At 43.7% G+C, this 14,545-nt stretch overlaps 1 protein-coding gene across 1 annotated transcript in view; it reads left to right on the plus strand.

Annotated features, from left to right (window-relative positions):
• The window catches only part of LOC138274751 (nmrA-like family domain-containing protein 1), a 65,254-nt gene extending 55,804 nt beyond the window's left edge, over positions 1 to 9,450 (plus strand). The window contains exon 5 of the mRNA XM_069219016.1: positions 9,217 to 9,450. Within this exon, the coding sequence (XP_069075117.1) occupies positions 9,217 to 9,396 (180 nt within the window). The 3' untranslated portion in view covers positions 9,397 to 9,450. The remainder of the gene's footprint in view (positions 1 to 9,216) is intronic.
• The last annotated feature ends 5,095 nt before the right edge of the window (positions 9,451 to 14,545 follow it).

Raw genomic sequence — 14,545 nt, forward strand, 5'->3', positions numbered from 1 at the left:
AGCTCCTCCAGTGTGTCCCAGACCTCTGCCATCTTGGATTTAGAGGTGTTGGGGGCACAATGGACTGCTCTGAGTGGCCAGTGCCAGCAGGTGACGTCAGAGACCCCCTCTGATAGGCTCTTACCTTTCTTGGTAGCCAATCCTCCTTTCTTGGTAGCCAAACCTTCTTTTCTGGCTATTTGGGGGCTCTCCTCTGGGGTATTCTTCAGATAACGAATGCAAGAGCTCACCAGAGTTCCTCTGCACTTCCCTCTTCGACTTCTGCCAAGGATTGACCGCTGACTGCTCCAGGACGCCTGCAAAACCGCAACAAAGTAGCAGGACGACTACCAGCAACATTGTAGCGCCTATTCCCGCCGGCTTTCTCGACTGTTTTCTGGTGGTGCATGCTCTGGGGGCTGTCTGCCTTCACCCTGCACTGGAAGCCAAGAAGAAATCTCCCGTGGGTCGACGGAATCTTCCCCCTGCTAACGCAGGCACCAAAAGACTGCATCACCGGTCCTCTGGGTCCCCTCTCATCCTGACGAGCGTGGTCCCTGGAACACAGGCACTATATCCAAGTGACTCCCACAGTCCAGTGATCCTTCAGATCAAGTTTGGTGGAGGTAAGTCCCTGCCTCCACACACTGGAATACACACCTGTGTACTGCGTGATTTGCAGCTGCTCCGGCTTCTGTGCACTTCTCCACGGATTCCTTCGTGCACAGCCTAGCCTGGGTCCCCAGCACTCCGTCCTGCAGTGCTCAACCCTCTGAGTTGGACTCCCACGTCGTGGGACCCTCCTTTGTGACTCTGAGCCAGCTCCGGTTCACAAATCTTCTAAGTGCCTGCTCCGGTACTTCTGCTGGTGCTTCCTGCTTCTGTGGGGGCTCTCTGAGTTGCTGAGCACCCCCTCTGTATCCTCCTCCAAGTGGCGACATCTTGGTCCTTCCTGGTCCTCAGCAGCACCCAAAAACCTCTTCTGCGACCCTTGCAGCTAGCAAGGCTTGTTTGCGGTATTTCTGCGTGGGAACACTTCTGCAACCTTCAGCACGACGTAGGACATCTTCCATCCAAAGGAGAAGTTCCTAGTCCTCTTCGTTGTTGCAGAATCCTAAGCTTCTTCCATCTGGAGGCAGCTTCCTTGCACCTTCATCCGGGGTTTCCTGGGCTCCTGCCCCCCCGGACACTATTGTGACTCTTGGAATTGGTCCCCTTGCCTTGCAGGTCCTCAGGTCCAAGAATCCGTCTTCAGTGCTTTGCTGGTGTTTGTGGTTCTTGCAGAATCCCCCTATCACGACTTCTGTGTCCTTTTGGGGCAGTAGGGGTACTTTACTCCTACTTTTCAGGGTCTTGGGGTGGGGTATCTTGGACACCCTGACTGTTTTCTTACAGTCCCAGCCACCCTCTACAAGCTCCCATAGGTCTGGGGTCCATTCGTGATTCGCATTCCACTTTTGGAGTCTATGGTTTGTGTTGCCCCTAGACCTATGTTCACCTATTGCATCCAATTGTAATCCCTACACTGTTTGCATTACTTTTCTTACTATTACTTACCTGTTTTTGGTTTGTGTACATATGACATTTGTATATTACTTACCTTCTTACTGAGGGTACTCATTGAGATACTTTTGGCATATTGTCATAAAAATAAAGTACCTTTATTTTTAGTAACTCTGAGTATTGTGTTTTCTTATGATATTGTGCTATATGATATAAGTGGTATAGTAGGAGCTTTGCATGTCTCCTAGTTCAGCCTAAGCTGCTTTGCCATAGCTACCTTCTATCAGCCTAAGCTGCTAGAAACACCTCTATTCTACTAATAAGGGATAACTGGACCTGGCACAGGGTGTAACTACCACAAGGTACCCACTATAAGCCAGGCCAGCCTCCTACACAGTGCGCATGCGGCTCCGTGACGTTCCGCAACAAGATCAGGAACAAGAGCTGCCTAAAATAATAGCGGAACCAAACCAAATGGCATTCTGCTGAACATGAAAGTTCCCATAGGAGTGGTGAATGCAGTTAAGCACCTGGACTCCGGATGTAGTTCTACCTGGTGATATGCCATTGATAGGTCAAGTACGGAAAACCATGTAGCCTCTCCCATAGTACTTAGCATTTCATGGATGCGGGGTAGCGGATGTCTTTTAACGCAAATATTGTCATTAAGGTCGCGTAGATCAACACATACTCTGATGTCGTTACCATTTGATTTCCGGGCTAAAACAATTGGAAATAACCATTCTGAGCAGTCTATGGGTTGTATGACCCCTAGTTCTCTTAGTCTAGTCAGCTCCTTTTCTAACGGGCCCCACATTAAGTGCGGTATTGGTCTTGTTTTGTGTACAACAGGTTTGTAGTTTGCATTCAATTTGAACTTATGTTGGTATTGCTTCAGGAGTCCCAATCTTTCTGTAAATACTTCAGGCAATTTGTTACATATGTGTTCACTTGCAGAGGGTTGATCCACTAGTAGTACTTGCTCCGGGTTGTTGGGATCTAATTTTATTCCTGATTCTTTCTGATGTTGCCAGCCAAGGAGATTAGAGCCTTCTTGTACTATATACACTTTGCCAACGGTGGATCTGTCTTTGAAAGCAATATGCGTATGAATCATGCCTTTAAGAGGAATTGGGTCCTTGGTATATCCTCTTGGTGAAATATCTGGTGATTCAATCTCAGAATTGTTGTTGTTGGTTATCAACTTAAAGTCAGAAATGTTGATGAGTGTGAATGGTGAACATGAGTCTGCAAACATCTTCACAGGATTGCCATTTAAACTAATACCGCACACATTATATTTTATTTGGTTGACTATGCTGTCTTCCTTTATTTGTAAAATTATTTTCTTTACACTTTGGTAATCTTCCTCTCGACCACTATTCTCTTTTCCTCCTAGGTTCTTTGATAAGTCTCTGCACACTCTGGCAAAATGACCCTTCTTATTGCACTTCCTGCATATGGCAGATCTTGCTTGGCAATTGATATGATTTGCCAAATGGTTACTGCTACTGCATCGATAACACTTCACATTATTCTGTATTAAATCCTTTTTTTTGACAATGTTCCTTGCTTGATTCTTTTTTTAGTTACATTTTACATATATTACTCTCCAAGTCCTCTTCAGATATTTCAGAAATTTGTTCATTAGCTACTGTGACTTTCATTTCTTTCAAACACTTCGCTGTGTGTGCTATATATTTCGCGATTTCCACAGCTTCCTGTAAGTTTGGTTTTTTTGCAGTAATTTCTCTTGGATTTTCACGTTGTTTGTACACCTAACTAGTTGGTCCCTTATTAATGAGTCGGTGAGATTTCAGAAATCGCAGAACTTGCTTAAGCCTCGAAGTGCTGCTGCATAACTTGTTATGTTTTCTTGTGTACCTTGCACCCGGCTGAAGAATTTATGACGTTCCAATACAATGTTGATTTTGTCCCCCTATTGATTTTGAAGTTTTAATAAAGTAATTTTGTATTCATCTGCGTCATTGTCCATTAATTCCGGTTCAGGAATCATTTAAAAAATGTTCCTGCCATTGGGCCCCAGGATGTGCAGTAAAATATGTTGTTTTCTTAGTGGGCTAAATTTTTCACCTCCTATAGCTATAAGGTAGGATTCAAAAACGTGTACCCATTCGTCCCGTGGTTCGCTGGGCTCCCCCAGTTCATTTAAGAATGGTGGAGTTTGTAGCATACTGGCAGCTGCCATGGTGTACTGTATAGTACTAGAATGTAAAAGCTTTAGTTAGTAGTACAAATATTTTCTTTCTACATACAAAATCAAACAATAGGACAGGAATCATTAATTAGAACTGCATTAAGTAGATTACGTAAAATGGAAGACAAACTTCTTAGATATGAACTGTCAGAAAGATAATGCTGTATGTTCAAGGAAATGAATAGTCATATTTCAGTAAATCTCAGATCTAAGCTGAAAGCATTGGATATGCTTAGCATAAAGTAGCCTTACATATGCTTGGTATATTCTTAATTTGGCCAGTAGATGGCACTGTAGGATCAGGAATCGTAAGAAATGCAATTCTTCCTGCACATTAAAGTTCTCTGTGTAATTTTAAATAAACGTTTTACTTTCTAAAAGATTCCTAATAGTTTCATGCAGTTCCTATACTTGAATAGTTGTTTAAAGCTTCTTAAATAAGTAGTGCTAGTCTTATCACGTCATGCACTTCAAGTGAGGAGAAAATTAAGATAATAAATGACACGGTGTGCATGCCACCGACATCCACGAGGACACAGAGATTCTCCTAGATAGTATTGAATGAGAGTCATGATTTTATAAAAGACAAAGAAGGGGAATATTATGGAGGACTCTCTTCTTGCTTTATTTTGTACAGCACGTGACGCAACACCACAGCTCCCACAATCCTGCTCCCCTGTGCAAGATGTTTTTTACATACACAATGGACATCCACGCCTATAAATTGCAGTAGTGCACATATTATTTAATTTTTTCTTGATGAATCAAAGTCTGCAGTCTATGAGAAAAATGCACAACCCCAAATAGTATCAGAAAACCAAGAAGCGGAATTCCGGCTACAGTCATAATGGCATGGACGGTCGGTAGCCACGGCGTTGATATGTTGGCGGCCGTCGCCGTGGCGGTGGGCGGCATTTGCCGCCAAGGTTCTAATGAGGGCCTATGTGCCATGCATGTTAAAAATTTACAGTGAACAACACAATTGTCAGTAAAAATTTACCGCAAACAAATAGGAACAACATATTGTGAGCAGATGCTGTTCACAGTGCTCTTGTACATCATCACTGCAAAGACTGACACAAGAATGCATTTTGCGCTAAAATATAACATGAAATGATGGCTATGCATTTCGAGTAATAGTGCATAATTTTGCTTCATCACATGAAAGGAAATTCTGCATTGTTAACTCACCTCTGTCTAACATCTTATATCCTTTGAAAAAAAGCTAAACATAACAACATTACCAATTTATACAGTATAATCTGTCTTTGTCCTCCTCTAGATTATAAGATGTAAATCCATCTCTACATCCCATAACGTTGAATACCTGGGCTCAGGTGCATGCATATGCATGATACACTTCAATAATTGACAGACAAGCATGTGCTCCCAAACCGGTTTACCTTCATCTTTCTGATGTCCTGCTGATAATGCTGATCTATATCCATTAATAGTTCTAATAGCCTTCTGTCCCTCTCAAAGAATGCCAGAAAATGTAGAACACTATGACATGAGAGATAATGAAATCGAATCCTTTTCCCACACACCAGCAACTCCAGGTATCCTGTGGTGAGTTTTAGCCCTTGTATCTTTAACCAGGATGCTCTTACATAAGTAGAAGCTGATTCCGAAAGGCCTGGCATGCCTGTAAACACACAAAAGGCTCCATGCCACCAGGGTGAGGCTGCCCTTCAAAACCAGGTTGTGAAACTGCCCAGGAGGGATCCACAACAACTGAGGAAATGTTGGAATAAGAATTGGACAATAATTCTAGGAGTGAAAGAAACCAAGGCTGCTTTCTCCACAATGGAGTTACCAATGTGACCCTTACTAACTGCCTGCCGATCTGGAAAACACATCTTGGAATCATGATAAATGGTGGAAAAACAAAAAGGATTCCCACTGGACCAATTGTGAAGGAAAACATCAGTTGCTGGAGCTTTGGGATCCAGGCTTCAGCTGTAAAATCTTCCCGAGCTGTCAAGCAGGACACAAAGAGGTCTGCGCTGAAAGAACCCCACGTCTTGTTCAGAGCCTGCAAACACCACTGGCTGCTGTCGTCTGTGGTCCTTGAATACCAATGTTAATATGCTACTGCATTGTCGGTCCCAAAATATATTCTGCCACCAGTGATACTTTCCTATGTAGGTGAAATTCCCAAAGGGACCTTACCAGACCTACCAATAGCTCTGTTCTTGATCCTCCAAGTCTGTGTATGTACCTGACTGCTGTAATATTGTCCATGTGAAGGAGGATAGAATATTTGATTCAGTTTTTCTGCAAAGTTCTAAACTGCAAAGGAGCCTGCAAGAAGCTTTAAACTATTTATGTGCATAAAGGATTTCTTCCTTGACCATCCTCCTGTCAAGCAACTGCAATTTCTTGCACATCAGGCCACAAGACGTGCATCTGATTCTAAGGAAAGATCTGGAGATGCAGGGAAGATAGCTCACTCATTCCATGTGTGTATATGACTTAGACACTAACTTATCCCCTCTTTTGACTCCTGATCTAAAGGGAAAGTTTGTGAATATTCTAGACCTATGTGGAGGTGTCTTATTTCATGCGCTGGAGAGCCCTTTAAAAAAGGGGTCCAAGAAAAATCGGCTGAATTGAGAACCACTAGCCTCGCCCACTGACAAAGAAATCTGATTTTATGACAACATGACCCTCAACTCCTTCTTTATCACCTTTAACTTTGCCTCTGACAACTAGAGAGTCTTCTTTTCGGAATCCACCAAAAACTACAAGAATTCCACCCTTCATAAGTGCACCAACTCCAATTTTTACACTATGATAATAAAACCCAATGACAGAATCAACTCTATTGCCTCCTGAACTTGATTCACCAACCTCCTCCTCTCCTGTCCCACGTAGTCCATCATCTTCAGTTCCTGTGCTCTGAGTTTGGCAGCCACAAGAGGCCTCAACACTTTAGTGAAGCACCAAGGAGCAGAGGATAGGCTGAAAGGAAGGGGCTTCAATCTGAGCATATGTCCTTGCCACAGAAACTTCAGATACTTTCTGTGCTCTTGAGAGATTGGCACTGTCAGCTAGGTGTCTTTTTTGCTGAAGTCTTTAAAATCCAGACATACCATTCAGTCCCCTAAAAGAAGGATGCCCCTCAGGCATATAATTGTCTCCATTTTGAAATGGCAATACAGAACAAATTGGTTGAGCTCTCTCAAATGTATTACAGGCCGATATTCTTTTGTGGTTCTTCTGCACTAGGAAGATGTTGCTGATAAAATCCTGGGGGATGTAGCAATATCTTTTTATAACCCCCTTCTGAAACAACTCCTGTACATCTGCGGTGAAAAGATCCCAGCCTCCCTGAGAAAAATGTATTGGCAAAGGCCATCTAGTCTGTATTGGTGTTGCATGTAATTCTGTTTTAAACCATCTCATGATCGGTAATACCCATGGATCTTGTGATATTAGACACCACTGTTGAACGAAAATGGCCATCCTGCCATGGCACAAGGGGAGAGGACACTACATTTCTCGAGTCCCCCTTCTCTTTGCTTGGCCTCTGCTGATGACAAAGTGTCCTCCCCTTCTTCCTTGTAGGAAGATTGTTGAGATTGAGTTATCTTACTGTGGGTGGTGGAAGGATATGTAGAAGATTCCCTGGCCGGTGAAATACCCCTAATATCAACCGGCCCTGGAGGACACGTCGGAAAACACAGACGAGGGATGATTGTACCCTGTCTACAGAGGAAAAGGTCTGAGTGTACCACCCAACTTCTTCAACAAATTCATCCCAAAACAGAGACTTTTGATAATTGGCCCCTGTATCTGAGCCTGCTAGCTCCCCACGTTTCTGATCAACATGTAGTAACAGTCCCTTACATCTTTCAAATGAAACCCCTTCTTTTGCATTCCCAAGAAAGCAAATTGCCCTTTAGGCCCAACCAGAATTTATTTCTGGGTCCGCTAGAACCCCTGATTTTTTTCCCCCTCCTCAGCCACACACACAATAAGGGAAACAAGACCTAGGTCATCCAACAAGTTATTTGAGCACGAGGGCCATGCCCTATCCACACGTTTTATGAGGTTCTTCCCACCTTTGCTTAAAAATGTTAAAATGTTACACTTTTAGCTTCCAATCCTGGCGCTATGGCAGCTTTCTCAGATATTATTTTCCTTGGGCACTCTGCCCTCATTTTAGACCTAACACTCCTGCCCACCAAACTTTTATTAAGCTTGGACGTAATGTATTCATGAATAAACAGCAGAGGAGCCCACCCTCCTGAATTTGGATGCAGAATGAGCCCAGGCTCAAACATGTGAGTACCTCCCTTGTCCAAAACAACATTATGGTGCTCAATATGACCCTGGCGGTAGAATCCCCTTACCGCCACGGTGACTGCCGCAAACATACTGCCGCGATTATGAGCACTGCCTGGAGTCCGCCACAATGAGGGTGGAAATCCGTCCGTGTTCATGCTGGTGGACAGTGGTGACCTGGCACTGCTAACACCAGCTCTGCCCCACCAGTAGAACGCTGCCAGCCGTATTTTGACCTGAAATACGGCCTGGCGGTGTTCTGTTGGTGGGGCGCTGCTGGCGGTAGCAGTGCCCCTTCCCGTTCCCTGCCGGACGACCACCTCGCCAGACAAGGTAAGTCAGGCATCTGACAGGGGAGGGGGGGAGGAAGGGGGTGTTGTATGTGTGTGTGTGTCTGAGTGTGTGCATGAATGTTTGAGTGGGTGTGTGAATGCGTCTGTGTGCTGTGGTGTTTGCATGGTTGTATGCATGTGAGTGAACGCGTGCAAGAATGGTGAGGTGAGTGCGTGTCTGGAAGTATGCGTGTATGAATGCGTGTCTGCCAGTGTGTGAGTGAATGCTTGTCTGCCAGTGTATGAGTGAATGGGTGTATGCGTGGTGTTTGTGGGTGTGTATGCGGGGAGGGTGTGTGTGTGGTGAGGGGCGCTGTGACTGTAGTGGGGGTAGGAGTGTGGGAGCCTCATACTGGTGACAGGGAACGGAAACCATGGCAGTAGGCTGGCTCATAATGCCGCTGGCGGTAATCTGTGGGCCGCTGGGTCGGAGATACACATCTCTGGCCTGGCGGCTCATACCACCATGGCGGTATGAGTGGAGATCCAACCCGCTACACTCATAATGTGGCGGTATGCATCGCCAGCCTGTTGTTGGTAATATCGCCATATTAACCCTGGCGGTCAGAAGACTGCCAGGGTCAAAATGAGGGCCTATGAGTCTTAGCCCCAATTTTCAACTTTTTCAGGACATTAATGTCAATAATTGCTTCCTGCCCAGGGGAGTAGGTTTGTGAGAGTTGTATTGTTCTTTTAAGTGCTTTACAAAATAAAACAAGAAGAGACACTGCAAAACAGAGCCTCCCGTGTTGTAATAAAATTATAGTTGAGTTATTCCATCGCAGAGAATGAAACCCGTTGAACACCTGTTGACCTCTTGCAGTCTTTTACTGTGCTCTTATGTTGGTGATATTGGCTAATTGTATGTATTTGCCCTCTGTTTTCATTTATTAGATTTCTCCTGAAAATTATGAGAAGCTGGGATTCCCTGGGGCCAAGGAACTTGCTAATATGTTCCGGTTCTTCTGGACAAAGATAGACCGTGACATCGAACTAACACGTCAGCTCAACCCAAATGTCAAGAGCTTTGACCAGTTCCTCTCCGAGAACAAGGAGGCCTTGAAAAGTTTATAGGAAGAAATGTTGTTTTTGATATTTTGGATTGTGGTCTGGTAGCAATGAAATTGTTGTAGCTGATTACTTGCCATTTTGCAAAAAAGTATCTTTGACATCTCATTATTTTGTTTTTTATCTTGTCTTTTGCTCAGTCCGTTCTCTGCTTTCCGGGTGTTCATTTCCTAGACTTGGCTTATGACGTTCTATGCATATTGCATTCCTCTGCATTCCAACTGAATGTCAGTGTTATGAAGTATGATATTTTTTTTAATACATTCTGCTTTTATGGGCCATGGTTTTTGATGGCCTAAACTTGTTCAGATGGGACATGGTGTGTGCTCTCTTTAGCTCATTCCATATACCTGCTTTCCCAAGGTGTGTGCGTGATGCACCAAACTCATTTAAGGGCATATTTATTAGGAATGACGCTTTGCTGCACTGCGGCAGTGATGTGTCAGAATAACTTGCGCTGCCTCAAGGTAGCTTACAAAGCCATGGATGCATTGTATTTACAGTTAGGCACACCATGGTGTAGGGTCCCAAGGATATGTCAGAAATACTGACACATCCAATGGAAGGAAGCCGCAGTGCATCTGCCCAAAAGGTGACGCATTACTGAAGTTGGGCTTAGAACAAGCGGAACTTCAGCAATACGTCAAAAACACATAGGCGATGCGTCAGTTCTCACTGACGCAAGTAGCCTAATGTGTTGGGATAAATGTAATAGAGTATGAAATGGTGGAAAACTCACCTTTTACTCTATTACATTGGTCCTGGATGCAATACAGACAAAGATGGAGTATGGCTATGTGTCACATTACAGTATACATAGTCTACGTGTGTGTACGTACATACCTAAGTATGTGTGACATAGTGAATGACAGTGCAATGTGAGTGGATTCAAGTACATGTTGTAATGCAAAGTGGGTAATTATGTGTTACCTGCTTATGTGTGTACTTACCTATTGTGCTTTGAAGTACTCTTGGCTGGACTTTAGAACCCATTCCTATATGGAGATGTGGTAATCCTGGCCTGTTCCTTGAAAGGCGCTCACAGCATTACATTGCATTGCTACTGTGGATGTTAATATCTCAGGTACCATGGTCCCAGGTTGGTCAAGGGGTCCTACAACATGATTGTTACATGCGTAGGCCTACGACCAATTGAGGGGATGTGATTTTATAATTTATTACTGTGTGTAAGGTGACTTAAGCTTGTCAGATTCCTATTAGAAAGCCACTGCTTCATTTCCTATGCCTGGGTTACAGAGGCATAGGAATTTCGACGCATTCCAGGCTTAGCAGGATGCATCTCAAACATGCGTCAGAAATTGCAACACTTGTAAATATCACTGTGTCAGTTCTAAGTGGGTTTTTATGGGGGAAACGCCTACCCTGCATTCATTATGAACTTCATGACGCACCCATTTCCAGCACAGTTATTTTTTGACGCAAGCCTATAAAAATAGATGCATTGGGCCTAATGTGTCGCCTTGTAGCCATGGAGCAATTAAAGAACCACCTCCAGAATAAAAAAATTATGCAGTGGCAGCACATGCTCCTTGTAAATATGCCCCTTAGTTCCTATGCCTTTTCTGCAGCACGGTATGGAAAGTACTCAGGACATTCTATCCCTCGGTCGTCCCAGGTTGTGGTGTGAGATGTCTTATACTTGTTCAGTTCCTCTGACTACTGGGGATGGTGTGTGAAGACAGTTGCTCATTCCATTTCTGGGCCTTCCTAGTGCCTAACATGTAATATTGTTAGATCATTCCATTTCTCTACCTTCCTGGTGATATATGACATTCTATGATCATTTAATTAATCTAATGTCAAAAGGAGTGGTGTGTGACATTTTGTGCTCATTCCAGTATTCCGCCTCTAGGGTTACGGAGTATGATATCCTCTTAATTCCTTGGGCTGTAATGTGATGCTTCTGCTAATTCCTTTCCTCAGCTTCTAAGGGAATGATATTTGACGTGCTGTGCTCATTGCATTTCTTTACTGCTCCATATAATGGTGTGTGATATCCTCTGTTAATTTCATTCATGTGCCTTCCGCGATCATGTATTATGATATGTTATTCTTAATGCATTGTTCTACTTTTTCTAAGGCTTGCTCTTTGGTGTCCTGTGTTCTTTGCATTCCTCTGGCTGACTGGGGCCTTGTCACCTATATGGGGTGACCTATTGAGAAAAATGATCAACATACAGAGCTATACCATTGAAAAGAAAATGACATGACTCCCTGCAAGAAATGCTGAAGAGACCCCCCCACTCACATCAGTAGGGGATGAGGAGGGCCCCCTCCAGTATGGGTAAGCCTATTCCCCGCCTGCACCTCAGGGGCTGCGGGCCTCTGTTATGCCCCTGGGCAAATGCTCCACCAACAACTGACAGCATCAAAAGGGCCTTCAGTAGTTAGAATGCTGTAATAAGAATCATAACTACATTGTTGATAATGCAAAATTACAGACTGTAATATTTATGTATTTAAAGGGAGATAGAATAGAGATAAAGGTACATAAAAAGGAAACAGGCAATATATATATGTTCGATGGCATGTGTAGAGGCACATACACATGCTGTGCATGTATCACCATCTATGTGTCTGGACGAACTACTAGTCCAGCTTGACATTCCATCCAATTTAGATCAGGACAGTGGGCTTAAACCTAAATCCACTTTTGTCCCAACTCTATCTCCTGATAACTGCATTGACGTATTTCACAAAGCGGTTAGCACCAAACTTTTCCAGCTCGAGGACAAACGTGGAACACAGACGCATAGACACAACAATAATCTGACTCATAAAGAAATTCTGGCCTTGCAGGGACTCTCCAAACGCACAGATATAATAATCAAAGAAGCTGACAAAGGTGGCAACGTGGTAGTCATGAACAGATCTGACTACCTTTTGGAAATCAAAAGACAACTGGATGATACACATGCGTACATCGCTATTCAGTCTAATCCTCTTCCTGGCATCTCCACTCTAATTGAAAGCAAATTGACCTACTGGAAAAATATGTGTCTCCTGTCTGATCTTGAATACAGGTACTTACATGTTACAGCACCCCGAGCACCTTGTATTTACATTCTTCCCAAGGTACACAAAGAAGGCAGTTTTCCACCAGGCAGGCCTATCATTTCTGGCATTGGCTCTCCTACAGAACACATCTCCGAATACATTGACTCCTTCCTTCAACACATGGTTCGGAACCTTCCGTCCTACATTCAGGATACCAGGGATCTACTGTGTCAACTTGAAGACATTGAATGGACTGATGATTGCATGTTTGTCAGCCTTGATGTTAGCTCTCTTTATACCTCGATCCCTCTCGAAAGGGGTCTGGAGATGCTCTCTATGACTCTCAGCTCACGTGATGCCACCCCTTATGAGCACACGCGCATGCTCCTCGACCTTACGCGCCTGGTACTTGAAAATAATGTGTTCATACACAATGGCGATTGGTATCGCCAATGCCAGGGGGTAGCGATGGGTGCTAAATTCTCTCCATCATATGCCAATTTGTACATGGGCCAATTTGAAAAGATACACTTATGGTCCAAGTGCCCGACACACATCACCCAACATATTCTCTATTGGGGAAGATACATTGACGATATTCTAGCAATCTGGACGGGTAACACTTCCGATCTTGACACACTCATACATCACCTCAACACAAATGATTTCAACCTGACTTTCACACATAAGGTGGACCGTGCCCAAATCTAGTTCTTAGACCTTCTCTTGTACATTACCAACAATAGGATCACAATAGGATCACAATAGGATCACCTCCAGATTGTACAGAAAACCAACAGCTTGTAACTCCATCTTACATGCGCAAAGCGCTCATCCCCTGACACAAATCAGAGCAATTCCCTACGGGGAAATGATTAGGGTTCGACGTAATTGCACCGACCCTGACATCTTTAAACAAGAACTCAAGAATTTGACACACCGCTTCCAAGCACGTGGTTACACCAAGGAGCTTATCTCAACGGCTAGTAAACGCATATCACTCGCTTCTCATCAGGGGCTCCAAAAAACCGTCCAAAACATCCAACAAACGACCCGTCTCTTTTATCACTCAATACAGTCCCGCTAGTAAAACTATACTTTGTGTTCTTAAAAGACACTGGCATTTACTATTACTGGACTCATGTATAAAAAACTATGTCAATAGCTCACCAACCATGACACATAGCAGGGGACGCACACTCAGAAATATCTTGTGTCCCAGCTTTCTCATGCCCCACACACAGACACACTCCCCATCGTGGATCCCAGTCAAACCCAACGTTTTTTTCAAATGTAGTTGCTGTATTTCGTGCCAAATGGCTCTCAACAAAACTACCTCTTTCACTTACAATACTTAGACCATTCACAGTGTTAGGAGCTTTATTAATTGCAACACCAGATATACAGTCTATTGTATCGTTTGTGTTTGTGGCCGGATCTATGTCGGCAGCACAATACGTCCACTCAAAGAACGTATTCAGGAACACATAAGAGCCATTAGAAACTGTAACACCACATGCCCACTGGCTGTTCATTTCAACACCTTACATGGCGAGAGGGATCTCTTAAACATCAGATTTCATGGGATTACTCAGGTTACGGGCTCACCGAGTTGGGGTGACAGAACCAGGGACCTCCGTAAGTGTGAGGCCAAATGGATTCTGAAACTCCGTGCAGTGGAACATGGACTGAACACTGACCACGAACTGCATTTCTTCCTCACCTAATTTTGTGATGAACCACAAGGCTCTAGGATTATTCACTTGTTTGCATCTATTGCTGTATGTTTAATTGAATATGTGACTAATTGAGTACTTAGCATATATTATATGGACATGCATTTTTCACTAAGGCTCACTTTATTTCAGTATATGTTGTACTTCCTCCTGCCAATCTGGACTGTAACCCCCTTCACAGTTGGCTTGACTAAAATCTGTCTCATCGAATCTGTTACAGAGTTTATGTACTGTTCTTCTATATAATTACCATTACTCTTTGTTGTCTGCGGTATATACGCCACTGAGAAACCATGTTCCACATTTGGACGTTACTGCTACACTTTGTGCTTTGTGCCCACTGTTTGGTCTTACAGCTTGTTTCAACAACACTACCCTATACTTATCCCATATTCCGCAAT

This window comes from Pleurodeles waltl, chromosome 2_2, assembly GCF_031143425.1.
Source record: "Pleurodeles waltl isolate 20211129_DDA chromosome 2_2, aPleWal1.hap1.20221129, whole genome shotgun sequence".
NCBI lineage: Eukaryota > Metazoa > Chordata > Amphibia > Caudata > Salamandridae > Pleurodeles > Pleurodeles waltl.